The sequence below is a fragment of the Jaculus jaculus genome, chromosome 18 (assembly GCF_020740685.1).
Source record: "Jaculus jaculus isolate mJacJac1 chromosome 18, mJacJac1.mat.Y.cur, whole genome shotgun sequence".
NCBI lineage: Eukaryota > Metazoa > Chordata > Mammalia > Rodentia > Dipodidae > Jaculus > Jaculus jaculus.
Window position 1 is genome coordinate 14777425 of NC_059119.1, and position 16334 is coordinate 14793758.

The 16334-nt window shown below is 50.8% G+C and overlaps 2 protein-coding genes across 2 annotated transcripts in view; both read right to left on the bottom strand.

The window, feature by feature from the left end:
• Positions 1-4726, bottom strand: part of Myoz1 (myozenin 1) — a 21382-nt gene extending 16656 nt beyond the window's left edge. Inside the window, exon 1 of the mRNA XM_045137770.1 lies at positions 4628-4726. The gene's annotated coding sequence lies outside the window, so the exon portion shown is untranslated. The remainder of the gene's footprint in view (positions 1-4627) is intronic.
• Synpo2l (synaptopodin 2 like) lies at positions 2827-14039 on the bottom strand. The gene is given in 5 exon segments (XM_004657822.2): positions 2827-6137; positions 10851-11365; positions 11953-12104; positions 13934-13972; positions 13974-14039. Coding segments are annotated over 5 exon segments (2901 nt in total). The 3' UTR covers positions 2827-4008.
• Positions 14040-16334: the final 2295 nt, after the last annotated feature.

Below are 16334 nucleotides of genomic sequence, written 5' to 3' on the forward strand. Positions count from 1 at the left end.
AAAGGTTTCTGGAATTTCGGAATTCTTACTTTGTGGTTGGTAGCATCTGACTATTGATGCAACCCTGCCCTCTGCTGGTAAATGGAGCAATGGTACCTCAGTCAACACTGATCCAGGGAGGGCGGGCTGGCTGGCTGGCTGGCTGGCTTCTTTCTTTCCTTCTTTCTTTCTTTTCAGTTTTTGGAAGGGTAGGGTCTCACCCTAGCCCAAGCTGACCTGTAGTTTCAGGGTAGCTTTGAACTGGCAGTGATCCTCCTACCTCTGCCTCCCCAGTGCTGGGATTAAAGGCAGTTTCCACCACACCTGGCCTAGGGGCTTAGGGCTTTCTTTCCTGTCACATTCCACTGCCACCTCCAATCATTGTGTTCCCTTCATTTAACTACCAGAGAAAATGTGGTCACTTCCTCCAGGGAGTGACGAATTACTGAAGGCAAAGTGCCTTCCTAACATGGTGTAATCTGTGCAAGGTGAGCCCTACCTGGAAAGAATGGAGCAGCGGGAGAAAGGAAGAACCTGGATGGAGACTTCAGAGAGAGAGAGTTGGAAGCCAGAGAACTTCTGGACACTCCAAAGCCCAGGTAGTGTCCAGGAAGAGGGAGCAGAAAGAATGTAAGAGCGGAAGGATGGGAGGAGAGCCGTGAGACACCTTCTCCTGGGCATGGCATGGCCACCGCACGCTGAACTCACAGCAGCTGGGGCTTACCAGCATTCCCTCGTGGGTGGGGGAGGGCTCTGAGGCCCCACCCCTGGAGAGGAGGGAGTCATTTTCCTCAGTGGTGTAACCACTAATAAATTGCCCAAACTCCAGTAAATAATCTCCCTCCTTGTTTGAGTAAGTAGCCCTAATTAAATCCAATAGGTCACACCCACACCCACACCCACACCCACACACACGATGGAACAGGGACCAGTGTGGTGTGGCAGTACCTACCTCAAAAAAAAAAGCCAAAAAAAAAGGGGGGGGCTAGTGGAGAAAGAAGGGTTCAGCAAGAGCAGAAGGGAGCCAAGAAGGGGCAATGGGAGGATGAATGTGATCAAAATGCATTATATAGGGCTGGAGAGATGACTTAGCAGCTAAGGCACTTGCCTGCAAAGTCAAAGGACCCATGTTCAATTCCTTAGGACCCACATAAGCCAGATGTACAAAGTGGCACATGTGTCTGGAGTTTGTTTGCAGTGGCTGGAGGCCCTGGTGCACCCATTCTCTCTCTCTCTCTTTCTAAAACATAAAATAAAATTTAAAAATAGTTAAAAATACATTGTATATATGCATGAAAAAAAAAAAAAAAACAACCACGTTTTTCGAGGTAGGGTCTCACTCTAGCCCAGGCTGACTTGGAATTCACTAAGTAGTCTCAGGTTGGCCTCAAACTCACAGTAATTCTCCTACCTCTGCCTCCCAAGTGCTGGGACTAAAGGCCACCATGCCTGGCCCCAAATTAATTTTTTAATGTACTTTTTGTGGGCTGGGGGAATGGCTTGGTGGTTAAGGCATTTGCCTACAAAGCCTACAGACCCTGGTTCGATTCCCCAGGGCCCACGTAAGCCAGATGTACAAGGGGGTACATGCATCTGGAGTTTGTTTGCAGTGGCGAGAGGCCCTGACATACCCTTTCTCTTTCTATCTGCTTCTCTCTCTCAAATAAATAAATAAAATATTTTCAAAGTAATTTTTGTTTGTTTGAGGTAAGGTCTCACTGTAGCCAGGCTGACCTGGAATTCACTCGGTAGTCTCAAGGTGGCCTTGAACTCATGGCGATCCTCTTACCTCTGCCTCCCAAGTGCTGGGATTAAAGGCATGCACCACCACGCCCGGTTTAAAAGTACTTTTTGAAAAACAGTAGTGGTGGGATGGAGAGATGGCTTAGCGGTTAAGTGCTTGCCTGTGAAGCCTAAGGACCCCGGTTCCAGGCTCAGTTCCCCAGGTCCCACGTTAGCCAGATGCACAAGGGGGCGCACGCGTCTGGAGTTCGTTTGCAGTGGCTGGAAGCCCTGGCGCGCCCATTCTCTCTCTGTCCCTCTATCTGTCTTTCTCCCTATGTCTGTCGCTCTCAAACTTAAAAAAAAACAAACAAACAGTAGTGGTGGGGAGTTGATTTAAGCAGAGCAGAACAGAATAAGTAGAAAAGAGCAAAAGGAGGGCAGGAACATAGTAAGTAGGACAGGTTAGAAAAGAGCGTGGAGAGATCAGGACTGGGGTGTAAAACCAGAAGAGATGATAGCAACAGAAGTGTATGGGAATACATTTATTCTTGTGCACAAACCAAAGAACTGTGACACCCAATACACAAAGGAAATGATTACTTCCCAGGTCAAACAGCAAACATGGTTGTTGGTGGTCGTTGTGGAAGGAAAGTCTTTACCCTTCTAGGATCAGAACTTAGGTACTGTAGCTGAAAAGGAACAAGAGCTGGGGTTTCTAAGGGTGGGGCAGAACTAAAAGAAATGTGAGGTCAGTGTTTCCCCGCCCTTCCTCAGGTAGTCAGAACAAGAAGACAAATAAATTGAAGGTTAGACTCTCAGCAGGTAAGTTAACCATCAAATTTTCCTTCAGCTTTCATAGCATACTGAACCAGGTATGGTGACACATGCCTGTAATCCAGCATTTTTGAAGGCGGAGGCAGGAGGATTAGGAATTCACAGCCATCATTAGCTACATAGGGAATCTCAGACCAACCTGGGCTACATGAGAACTGTCTTTAAAAAATATCAACATTCTTCACGCACGCACACACTCATGCCTGCCTCATTTCACCCTCAGACTTGCTCCTCTCACACACAGTGGGATTCTTTTCTTTTTTTTTTTTTTTGAGGTAGGGTATTACGCTGGCCCAGGCTGACCTGGAATTCACTATGTAGGCTCAGGGTGGCCTCAAACTCAAGGCGATCCTCCTGCCTCTGCCTCCTGAGTGCTGGGATTAAAGGCGTGTGCCACCACGGCAGGCTACACAGTGGGATTCTTGTGAGCCAACTTTACTCTCAGCCAACACTGCCCTTTCCATCTTAATCACTTTCACTCACTTCAGCTCTGCTCTGGCTTCTGCCTCACTCTCTTCACCATCCATCTTGTCTTTGGCTCATGAAGGAATGAGCTTGATAGTAACTTGTTCTCACAGTAAACTGTCTTTAAAAAAAAAAAAAAATTTATTGGATACTGACTTGCTCAGCACAGGTTGCTGACTTCCTGAAATGCAGAGGTATAAAAGAATGCTTAGTTCTATTTCTGGTCAAGCTGGTATTACTCGCCTCATGCAAATTGTTGCTGCCTTCAGCCTTGTCAGACTCCATCAACTTTACAAGATTCTGGGCACCTGCTAAGACTCTATTGATATCAATACTGATATTGCTCCTCTATTGAGTCATTCTCAGTGAAGCTTTCTCTCCTAGACTCCTTGTGGAGTAGGAGGGAAAGACCCAGGTGGGGTATCTGATAAGATCTCACCCTCTTATTCGGCCTCAGCACATTTGTGCACATCTGATCACTTTCCAGATCAGTTCTGTTCACTCACAGTTTTACACACACACACACACACACACACACACACACCACCTAGGCATATGCCAACTAAGCTAGGAAAGGCAGAGTGAGGAATGGGGAGGAGCTTAGCACACACCGGGATCAGTCTCTAGGCTGCCTGCCTAGGGGTGACCTTGCCTGAAATCCAAATGGTCACTTTTACTGTGTACCTCACTGAATATTAATGGGAGACCCACAGAGAGAAATAGAAACGTAAAGAAACGGAGACCTCTCGGTGGAGAGTCCTAGAGATAAAAGCCAGATATCCAGGCAAGGAAAAACACAGAAAAGCAAAAATACCAAAGCCAAGATAACGGGTTGAAAAGCAGAAGGGGAAAGCTGGGGCGTGATGAGTGAGCTGGGGGCTGGGACGCTAACTATCTGGCTGGAGGGAACTTGCCTCAGATTTCTGAAAGAGGATGTTGGATAAGGGCAGAAGCAACTTCTGGGGCTGGATGCTTCATCTCTTGGTCCTGGGACCGATTCCCTGCTCACGAGTGCCCAGCCCCAGGCCTCCACACGTGAGCCTGCAATCCTGTTCTGGTGGCTGAGAACCGGGGCCTGGCGACTTGGAAACCACAGGAGCTAGGGGTGACAGCAAGGCCCCTGAGAGACTCTTGCGGGACGAGGCCAGGGACAGGGGCCGAGGCCAGCTCTGCCCTCCAGATGGGTTCATCCAAAGTGGTGGCCGCTCGGGGGGCGAGCACAGTGGGAGCCAGGGGTTCTGCCGTGGGTTGCGGGGCTGGAGTGGAAAACCTGCGGATCTCCTGGACTCTGGCAGTTTTGGGGGAGCCCGATGTGGGCCCAGGGGCTGGAGGAACCTCGTCAAAACAGAACATGGCAGTTTTAAGTTGGTAGGGTTGGTGTCTCATGAAATCCAGCGCCTTGATGCCCTGCTTGGGGGTTGCCCGTGGCCCCTGGGGTTGGGCCTTGTTGGGGAGCGTTCGGGCAGCCTGGGGGAAAAAGGGCGAGAGCAGCGGGTTGTAAGCGATGGGAGGTGGGGCTCGGATGTTGGGTGAGTATTTCCACGACGGGGGCAGCGAGGGTGTGGGAGAAGGGCTCCTAGGGCGAGGGCCAAGGCCAGCACCCAGCGGAGCTTCCACCACATACCTGTCTGCACGGCTCTGCCGCCTGGCAAACAGCTCCCCACCCCTGCCCTGCAGCCTGGGGGGCTCAGGGATTGCAGCCGAGGGGCTCGCCCCATTCACCAGCCCATCGAGGAAACCTCTAGACGCAGGCTTAGGAGCCACAGGGGGTGGAGTCTTAGGAGCCACAGCGGGTGGGGGGGTCTTGGGAGCCGTGGGAGGCGGGGTCTTCGGGGTCGCGTGCGGCAGGGTCTTGGGACCCCGGCCCCCGGCTGGCGGCTGCATGAAGTTGCACGCTTCCGCGCCGAGGCTCAAAGCGTCCTCCTCGGGTCCGGACTCCGCGCCGCCGGCGGCCCGGGGCTTCTCGTCCAGGTTCTGCACGAGCGACAGCAGCTCGGGGTTGGGCGAATTCTTGGGCTCGTCGTTGCCAGGCCGGAACATCTGCTTCCGGGTGCCCCGGCGCCTGGCCTCCTGCAGGATGCCCGTGCGCGCGGCGGGCACGGCGATGCGCTGCTCGCGGGCGCTCGGGCTGTCGGGGTCCGCGGCTGGGGCCTCCGCGCGCGCGGGGCTTCGCCGGGGAGCCGATAAGAAGATGGAGGCGGTGGAGGTCATGGCAGCCGCGCCGGCCGGAGCCGGGGGAGGCTCTGGAGCTCCCCCCGGCGTGACGGGACGGCTCGGGGCCGGGATGTACAGGGAGCTGGTGGCCGTCACGGGGCCCGAGGAGCGTGGGAGGCCCGGGGAGCCCGAGCCGGGCGCCTGGCTGGCGGCGGGCCCCGGCGGAGAGGACCCGAAGGGGGGCGGGGCGGGGCCGAGGGCCCCCCCACTCTCACCGGCCCTCTTCGGAGCCGAGGGCCGGAAGATCACCGAAGTGGTACCCGGTGGCCGCTGGCCGTGGAAGCCTGGGGTGAAGGGCCTGGCTGACCTGTTGAAGATGCTCGCGGCCGGGGCCGGGGCTCCACCGCTGGGGAGGAAGGGGCTGGGGCTGGCTACCGGGGCCGGCGACGGGCTGAGAGGGGGAGCCGCCGCCTCCGGGGGAGCACTCCGGGCCCGGGGTGGTGACTGCACGCCCTGCCCGGGACCCGCCTGGGCCAGCAGCTCCTGGGCGCTGGAGTCCGCGCGCTGGCGCTGCTGTTCAAAGAGCTGGACCCCTCGCCCGGAGACCTCGCTCAGGTGCCCTGCCACCCCGGGGCTCTGACCCTCTGCCGCGCCCGCGCCCACCCTGGCCAGCTCCATGTCCAGATAGGGGCTGTCCCAGTCGGACTGGTTCGTTAGGCTGCGGGCGTCCGAGAAGGCCTCTTCGTCCAGTTCCGACTCGCTCGTTGGAGGGACACCGTCTTCCTCCTCCGTGCCTGTCCCAGCCGCGGCCCCGAAACTCACGAGGGTGTACTTCTTGGCCCTCTGCCGCCGTTTCTTAAACATAAGCACCCCCTTGGAGTGAGGGTTGGGGGCTGCAGTTAGCAGAGATGCAATGGTCCGGCATTTGGTCTTGGCCTCCTTCACGCTCTTCTCTAGGAGGCTTTCTGCACGCTGAAGTTCTGGGGAGACCAAGAGGGGGACTGGTCAGTGGGGCGTCCCGGCCTCTTCCAACACTGCTGCACATAGCTTTGACCCCATGCCCGCTCCAGCCAGTTCCCTCACAGACCTGTCTTTCCGCTGGCAGGCCCGACAAGGTCCCTTGCCTGTGTTCAGGTCCTCTGACTTGGGAGCAGAGTGGAGTGAGGGGGGGAGGTGAACCCAAGGACAGGGACACTGATCTCAGCACAGCTCTTCTCTTGTCCTCTCTTCCCTCTATTCCGCTTTTATCTGCCCGGAGATGTGTCCTTACCCACCCCACACATTCTTCACCTGCCTCCCATTCCTGACTGGCAGTGGGAGTGGGGGGAGGTGTCACCCCATGGCGGGCATGGAAATGAGACAGGTCCCAGGGAGACAAAAGATGAGAGGGGACACTTATCTTACCCCAGAGATACTATTAGCAGGCTTCTCAGAAAGTTTGGGATTTTCTGGATGGTTTAGCGGTTAAGGCGCTTCCTGTCCCCAGTACTCACATAAGCCAGATGCACAAAGCAGTGCATGCTTCTGGAGTTCATTTGCAGTGGCTGAGTGCCCTGATACGCCAATTATCTCTCTATCTGCCTCTTTATCTCTCTCTCTCAAATAAATAAATAAAATAAAAGCTGGCTGATGCCCACTCCGAACAGCAAAAGCCAGAAGTTTTTTTTTTAAAAAAAAGCAAGTTAAAGCAAGTTCAGGATTTACCCCATTTCTCACCTGTTAACCCTGCAATCAAGATACATGAGGCTCTTCATTCACAATTCCACCACCATTGTGTTTCCATTAGGGACAGTCATAGAAATAAGTACCATCTTGCATTATCTCAGTAATATCAATCTACTGAAAGCCAACGGCAGTGCATTTTCTCCAATATCTTTTTTTTTTTTTTTTGGTTTTTCGAGATAAGGTCTCACTCTAGCCCAGGCTGACCTGGAATTCACTATGTAGTCTCAGGCTGGCTGCAAACTCACAGCGATCCTCCTACCTCTGCTTCCCAAGTGCTGGGATAAAGGCATGTATCACCATGCTTGGCTCAATATCTTTTTTTTTTTGTTTTCAATGAGAGAAAGAGACAGAGAATGGGCACACCAGAACCTCTAGCCACTGCAAACAAACTCCAGAGACGCAAGAACCACCTTGTGCATCTGGCTTACATGGGTACTGGGGTATTGAACCCAGGTCCTTAGGCTTCACAGACAAGTGCTTTAACCACTAAGCCATCTCGCCAGTCCTCAATATCATTTTCTTATACTAAGGTATACTTCAGTTCCCATACACATGCCCACATGAAAATAGTCATTCAACAATATTTGCACACATCTACATGGTCCAGGCAGCTCCTCCCAGAGTTTTTCTCTTGTCACCATTTAGGTAGAAATTTAGTTGATCTTGACCCTCCAACTGCCAGAGCATTCCCCTGTCCTTCATACCCCTTCTACTCACAGGCAGGGATAGTCTCGGATCCAAGAGACAGGAAAAGCCAAAGTGCTCTCCAAGGCAACCCTCCAAATCTTTAGGACACTTTCAAGGTTACCAGGTACATATATTTCTCTTTTCCCTCAAGATGAGGGTGGCACTGGGGCAGATTTCTTTGGAAGTCAGAACTGCTTCCTCATTTGCCAAGCCTATTGGGTAGAGAACACCTCTGGCAGCCACCATTAGGCAGGCACGCAAGGGGCTTTGTGCTAAAGAACTGGGGCAGGGCTTCCCATGCCATGTGGGGCCTGGGTAGGTGGAGTCAGAAAATGGGAAGGCTGCCCTGCTGCTAAGACTACCTTAGACATGGATACTTTCTGGTTCATGGTGCCCAGTCCCTTCTGAAAAATTCTTGAAATTCCATTGACTTCCAGTCATGATACCAAACTACTTTCTAACTAGGGCTTTTGTTCCTTTCATCCCAATGTGTATATAACAGGATAATACAGTATATGAGGAAACAGGCACTCAGCGGTCCATTCATAGAGAATTACTTCACTTCATTGAAGTTTGGTTTCCTCATCTATAAATGAGGATGATAACGGCTGTCTCATAAGATTGCTATGAATATTAAGAGAGGTAAGTAAATTTAGCACTTTAACACACTGCTAAGGCCTACTCTCAAGCTTTTCTTGACATGAGCTGCTCATGTATACTGCTTGTTATTCACAATATTCACACACATTGTATCCCACAGACTTACACACGCGTGCCTTCGAGTAAACACAACGTACTCCCACCTCTCTTTTCCTATGAGCTTTCTACAGTTCATGTGGCCATAAACCCTTGGACATGTGTGATAGCATCAAACCATTCTGAGCAAGGAGCAATGACACTCCTGAGAAGAGGAAAAGACAGGGGATAAGAGAGTATGAATCTTTTCTAAGGACCACCCTTTCTAAACTCGTAAGGCATTGCTCTTCATTCTAGACCCCAGGATTCCCTTGAATGGGAGAGGGTGTGGTACCTGCATAGAATGGATCTTGGAGCTCAGGAACTGGGTCTGGGGCTTTCTCGCAGTTGGCTTGACTGAGAGGTTCTTGGATGACGGGCTCAAAGGTCTCCATGCCGAGAAAGGCAGTGTTGGCTGGAGCAGGACCAGCTTGAGCCACCCCCCAATGCCTTTTAAAGCCCCTTTTGTCTTGGCCCCAGAGCTGGCAGCTGAATGAGCTCACTGAGCTATTTTGGGAGTCTGGCCCCCTCCCTTCTTTCCCTGCCCCACAAGTTCCTGTGTGACAGACATGGGCACCTGCCTTCCCTTCCCCTCACCCCGCCCCACCGGACAGTGAGGTCTGCTTGGCTAAAAATAAGCCTGAGCCACTAACTACAATCTCGCCCAGCATGATGGAGAGAGGAGGGGTACTAAAATGAGAATCGGGGATAAGTACGGGATCCTGAGCATTCCACTGGAATTTCTTTTTTTTTTTTTTTTTTCTTCTTTTTTGTTTTGGTGTTTGAGGTAGGGTTTCACTCTAACCCATGCTGATCTGGAATTCACTCTGTATTCTCACGCTGGCTTTGAACCCATGGCGATCCTTCTACTACTGCCTCCTAAGTGTTGGGATTAAACCACTGCCTCCTAAGTATTGGGATTAAAGGCGTGTGCCACCACACCCAGCTCCTCTGGAATTTCTTTGTCGGATATTAGACACTCTCAACGACGTCAGAGTCTCTCATGCCTTTTGTCCCTCTCTATTAATACTTAGAGATACAAAATTCTAGAGCCAGAATCTAAATTGCAGAGGGGCAAAAGATGAGAACTAGAGGGTAATCTTGACAATTTAGAGATGACAGGAAAAAAAAAGGATTCACCGGGTGTCGTGGCACACACCTTTAATCCCAGCACTCGGGAGGCAGAGCTAGGAGGATCACCGTGAGTTCAAGGCCACGCCGAGACTATACACAGTGAATTCCAGGTCAGCCTGAACTAGAGTGAGACCCTACCTCAGAAAAGGGGGCTTGGGGAGAAAATAAAAGAAAAAAGGCATAGGCAGGGAGAAACTGCACTCTAAGATTTGGTTCTGTAGCCCACATCAAAAAATAGCAAAGAGCCAGAGATAAGTGGATCTGGCTTCTTCTTCTGCCCGGACTTACATTCTTGCCTGAGATAAGGAGTCAAAGATTCCTCCCTCTCCCACTTAACTAGGGTTCTCATGATCATCTCAAGCCTCCCAGTCTGCAGGAAACCCAAGTGAATTTACAGGTCCAAGGTTGCTCTGATGCCATGTCTACAATCAACACTGTAAAGGGCCTAAATGACCTTACCCTGCTTTCAGATGCTTCCCCACCCTGTATCTATCCTCCGCCTCACCCCATCCTGATTTTTAGCAAAACAACAGCAACCACCACCAAAACCTTTGCTTTTTCATGTTCTTTCCCAATTTCCCCGCTCAGTCAATTCTTGGCATGGACTGAGCCACCTGTACCTTTTAGCTACACTGGTTCACACAGCAAAAGAAGTAAGGACCTGGGTCTGGAGAGAGGGCGTTAGGGTTAAGGCACCTGCCTCCAAAGTCCAAGGACTCAGGTTCGATTCCCCAGTACCCACACAAGCCAGCTGCACAAGGTGGCCCATGTGTCTGGAGTTCCTTTGCAGTGCTAAAGGCCCTGGAGCACCTATATTTATTCTCTCTCTCTCTCTCTCTGCCTCTCTCAAGTAAATAAATATTTTAAAAGAAGTAAGGGAACTGAGGAAATGGCTTAGCGGTTACAGCATCATTTGCCTGCGAAGCCTAAGGACCTGGGTTCAATTCCCCAGGATCCACATAAGCCAGATACACAAGGGGACACACATGTCTGGAGTTCGTATGCAGTAGCTAGAGACCCTGGCATGCCCATTCTCTCTATCTGTCCTTTTCTCTCTCATAAATAAATAAAGAAATTAAAAAAAAAAGTAAGAATGAGGCATGGGGGCACATGCCTTTAATTCCAGCACTCCGGAGGCAGAGGTAGGAGTATCAAGTATCACTGTGTGTTCAAGGCAAGCCTGAGACTACAGAGTAAGTTCCAGGTCAGCCTGGGCTAGAGTAAGACCATACTCCACCACCCCCCAAAAAAAGTAAGGACCTTAAATAAAATTATTTTTCCCTCCCCCTTACTACTCTTCTCTACTTGTCCCAAAGACTACCCAAGGGGCAGGAGGTAGATAAAATGGAAGCACAGGTTTAGAGCTCAGGTCTTGACTAGGAACATGAGGGTTTAGGCATTTAGGCACTCACTGGCTTGCTTGGCCTTCTGGGTGTAGGTGGTAGTAAGATCTTCTGCCACTGGGTGGGGGACAGGTCCCACCATAGGGATGAGATGAGGGCCGGGCCGGAGTGGACCATGGGGTAACAGAAGAGCCTCTGCTGGTGGTGGTTGAAGGGCTGCCCCTTCCTCCCAAGATGGAGAGCTCACTCGGCTGTCTCCCTGACTAGGGGTGCCAGGCTTAGCAGGTGCTGGCTCCGCAGGGCTGTCAGAAAGGTAGACCTCATCCGACGGAGCTCCTGGGAGGAAGGGCCTCGTGGGGCCTCGGCGGCGGGGTCGGCGCGGCTTCTCCTGGGCAGCAGGGCCATCGACATCGCTGTCTGTCTCTCCGTAGTAAGCTTCACTGTCAGGGGGTGAGCGAAGGCTCCCAGGCTGAAGAGGCTGGGGAACAGGAGCACCAGGGGGCTCAGGACTCAGTGGAGATAACGGTGATAGCACCTGAAGGTCCCCAGGGGATGGAGATCTCACAGGCCCCTCCTCTGCTACCCTGGATGGGAAAGATGACAGACCTTGAGGGGCTGCATGACTAACAGCTAGAGAGATCTAGAGAGGGTGAGGGCAGGAGGCAGTGGAGAGAGCACTGGCATACGGTTGGGAAGAGGGAAGATCAGAAGACAAATACACGAGCTGGCCGTGGTGGCGCACCCCTTCAATCCCAGCACTCAGGAGGCAGAGGCAGGAGGATCGCTGTGAGTTCAAGGCCACCCTGAGACTCCATAGTGAATCCCAGGTCAGCCTGGGCTAGAGTGAGACCCTACCTCAAAAAATGAAACACACACCCACACCCACACAAAGAGTACAAGTATGCTTGGTGGAGAGCTCTGTGTGGAAGTGGACTTTGAGGAAGATGTGCTAAAGAAAAGATAGGCTGAGGTTTGGAGAAGACCAGTCCCTACAAGACCCACTTGACACCTCATCCCTTAATTGCAGGTACATTCAAACCCTTTGGGAGGCATATTCCAACAGGAAAACATACAATATTTGTTAGTTGCTGGAGCCAGGCCAGTGAACCACAGATCTGAGACAGGCAAAAGGAGCCAGAGACCAAGGGAAAAGAAAGGGAGGGGACCATACCTCCGCACAGTGAGGACAAGCTGATTCCCTGTGGCATCAATGAGGCTCATGGCGCTCGCATGAGAGAGGCTGGTGCAAGAAACCCCATTGATCGCCAAGAGCTGGTCCCGCTCGTGGAGTCCTGCTCTGCCAGCCTGGCTCCGTCTCCGGATCTGCGATGTTGGAGGAGAGATTGTAGATGATGGAGGGCTCCGATGGGAACAGAATGAAAGAAAGGACAGCAAGGACCTCTGTGAAGGGATTTATGTTGAAGGGTAGCAAGGATAGAGAGGGCCTGGGGCTGCAGCTAAGGAGGCCTGTCTAGAGGGCTAATGGAGATTGGTGGGGACAAAGCAACCACCGAATGAAACAGGCTTGGAGAAAACAGCATGCACAGGATATGAAAAAAAATCCCAAGGTTTTTCTCTAAGGATGATCTCTTGACTGGCCAATAGTTCCTTTTGGGGCTGGTGAGAGAGGTTAGTGGTTATGGTTAAGGCCCTTGCCTGCAAAGCCGAAGGACCCAGGTTCTATTCCCCAGTATCCACATAAATCCAGATGCTCAAGGTGGTGCATGAGTCTGGAGTTTACCAACTGAGCAGTGGCTAGAGGCCCTGGTGTGCTAATTCTCTTTCTCACTAATAAATAAATAAAATAAATTAATCAGGGTCGGCTGTGGTGGCGTACTCCTTTAATTCCAGCACTTGGGAGGCAGAGGTAGGAGGATCTCCATGAGTTCGAGGCCACCCTGAGACTCCATAGTGAATTCCAGGTCAGCCAGAGCTAGAGTGAGACCCTACCTCAAAAAACCAAAAAATAAAAAATAATTAATTAATTAAACAATCCTTTCTAGACCTTGGAATCCTAGGTGGCATTACAAGTTAATATTTGAGCCAGGTATGGTGGTGCACACCTTTAATCCCAGTACTGGGGAGGCAGAGGTAGGAGGATCAGTGAGTTCAAGACCACCTGAGACTACATAGTGAATTCCATGTCAGTCTGGGCTGGAGTGAGACCCCACCTCACAGAAAAAAGACAAAAGTTAATATTTGAGAACAGTATTCCAGATTGAGGTAGCCTAGCTCTAGTTAGCTAGCTTCTGAGAGCTTGTGATTGCATGTGTGTGTGTGTGTGTATGTGTGTGTGTGTGTGTGTGTGCACAGAGTACATACATGGTTATTTATGGAGTTTTAGTTAAGCGCTGAGTTATATGCATTATTGCTTTTTTTTTTTCTAAGGTAGGGTCTCGCTCTAGCCCATACTGACCTGAGATTCACTATGTAGTTTCAGGGTGGCCTCAAACTCAACAGCGATCCTCCTACCTCTGCTTCCCCAGTGCTGGGATTAAAGGTTTGTGCCGTCACACCCAGCTGCATTATTGCATTTAATTCTTAAAATGCTTTATAAAGTATACTATTATTAGCCACATTTTTCAGTCCAGAAAACTTAAGTCTGCAGGATGAAACCAAAAAGGCAATGACTTCATCTAAGAGGTCAGAACTTGCCACAACCCTTCTAACGCCTAAAAACATCTTGCCTAGTAAGAGAAAAGATCTGACTGAGGAAAGTGGAGTACTGAAGACGGGCAGGGCAGGGCAGGGCAGGGCAGGGCAGGGCAGGGCAGGGCAGGGCAGGGCACTGTTGGGCTGGGCTGGGCTCAGTGAGACAGCCTCGGCTTGTCACCTATCAGTTTAGTCAGAGAGAAATAAGGACCTTCCCTACATTCCTGGAGTTTGAAGTAGAGAGAAGCACAGAGCAGAAAACACTGGATGACCAGGTTTGGCCTCTGCTACCACAGCAGGCTCTTTCTTTTACTCTGCTCCCTGCACCCAGGAATGGGCTTTGCTCACAGAAGCAGCCTATGGTTGGAGTCCGCTCCCTGCTACAAGACTTGAGCATGCTTCCCTGCCCACCACCCCAAGTAGGCCACCACGCGACTCTTTCCAGGTTCCCTTGGGTTCCCCTCTCCCTGAAACTTCCATTTCAGGGGGCTGCCCCTTACCTTGGACACCTGTAAGGGTTTCCTCTGTTCGGCCCCCCCCCTGAAGTCGGAAACCCCAGGGGGCTCCCCCTGATAATGTAACCAGCACCTCTTCCTCAGCACCCATCGCTCAGCTTGGCCTATGGCCCCTGGAGTTTGGATAGTGTCCCAGAGAGAGAAGTTGAGGCGCTGGTACCCCGTCCGGCCTGTCTGTCTGGCTGTCTTACGCCTGCTGCCCCAGGCCTCCCCCCCACACCGCACACTGCAGGCAGGCAGGCAGCTTGGCCCCGGGATCAGTACAGTCCAGCACACATGTCCTGTCAATCGCAGCTTGCTCAAAATAGTTGCCGGCTGAACTCTGCTCCTTCTCATCTGTTACACGTACAACTAATTATAGTACAAACTTCTGCCCTCTGTGTCCTCCCTCCTACTACATGGACCTGAGTCAGAATGCCAGTTCTGTGGACTCTCTACCTAATATACGTCCTCTCAGGGATAGCATCTTCCCTAGGGGATCATGGGCTAACCCCAGTTGTTCCCCTCCAAAGCCCTCTGAAAGCAGTAGCAGGGGCTTCAGTTCTAGAGCTGACAAAAATACCTTTGTGTGTTTGCTGCAGAAGTTCTCAGGGAAGAGTACCCACTTGAATTTGCTACTAAACTAAGAACTATTTTTCTCAGTGTACAGTACATTAGATATTGAAATAATGAGTTTTATTTTTTTTTTAATTATTTGAGAGAGAGAGAGAAAAAAAAAAAATGGGCATGCCAGAGCCTCCAGTGGCTGCAAACGAACTCTAGATGCATGTGCCGCCTTGTGCATCTGGCTTACATGGGCCCTGGGGGATGGAACCTGGATCCTTTGGTTTTACAGGTAAGCACCTTAACCACTAAGCCGGCTCTCCAGCCCAGAAATTATTTTTTGTTGTTGTTGTAAAAGAGCAAGAATTTATTTATAAAGAGGCCATCACAGTATCTGTCGCAAAGGAGAAGGCACTAGCTAAGCGCAACAAGAACATGCTGACACACCAGGATCTAGCCGCTGACGGGAGGTCCAGATGAAAGTAAGGGTGATGTTTTCAAAACAAGGGGTGGTGGGTTGCCTGTTCGGTGTGCTGATATTGAGACTTGGAAACAATCACCAGCTGGTAGTTGAAAACGAAGATCGCCCATGGCAGCACCTGCCAGCGAGGTGGAACGTCGTGTGAATGGACTGATGTAGAAACAAGGTGTTCCGTGGCTATGGAGATGAGAGCAGGGTCGCAGCTGGGACCTGGGTGTCAGCACCATCCGCAACACAGGCGCAAGGAGCCACGAACTGACAGTTCCAGCAGCAAAGGAACACTGGTTCATTCTGCAGTTTTTTCCGAGCCGAGGCAGAAGCCCAGCTCGGTGGACAGTACAGACCTCAGCTACATCATACACTGGCTTAGGACAAAGCTTTCCCTAGGGCTCCAAAGACATCTAGAATTCAATTTACACTGCATGCCCAGCTTTTTTTTTTAATTATTATTTGAAAGAGAGAGAGAGAATGGGCGCACCAGGTCCTTGAGCCACTGCAAACCAACTCCAAATGCAGGTGTCACCTTGTGCATCTGACTTACATGGATTCTGGGGAATCAAACCTGAGGCCTTTGGAAGCCATCTCTATCTCTCTAACCCTGTTTTTTTTTTTTTTTTTTTTTTTTTTTTTTTGGTGACAGGGTCTCACTCTAGCCCAGGCTGGCCTGGAATTCACTACTATGTAGTCTTATTATATACACCTGGCTGAATTATTTTTATAGTGCTATGTTTTTGTATGTTTTGTATGTTTCTTGTACATGTACTAATTCATGCAAGCGTCTGTCTTGGGTAATTTAGGTAAATTTGGGTAAATGTGTCTTGGGGCTGGAGAGATGGCTAGTAGTTAAGGCACTCACCAATAAAGCCAAAGGTCTCAAGTCGGATTCCCTAGTACTCACGTAAAACTGGATGTAAAAGATGGTGCAAAAAAAAAAAAAAAAAGCTGGGCGTGGTGGTGCACACCTTTAATCCTAGCACTCGGGAGGCAGAGGTAGGAGGATTGCCATGAGTTCAAGGCCACCCTGAGATGACAAAGTTAATTCCAGGTCAGCCTGGACCACAGTGAGACCCTACCTCGAAAAACCAAAAAAAAAAAAAAAAAAAAGATGGTGCACATGTCTGGAGTTTGTTTGCAGTGGCTAGAGGCCCTGGCATGCCCATTCTCTCTTTCTTAAATAAATAAATAACATATTTAAAAAAAATTATTAGAGGCTGGCTGTGGTGGTGCAAGCCTTTAATCCTAGCACTCTGGAGGCAGAGGTAGGAGGATCACCGTGAGTTTGAGGCCACCTTGAGTCTACATAGTGAATTCTAGGTCAGCCTGGACCAGAGTGAGACCCTACCTCGAAAAACAAAAAATTTA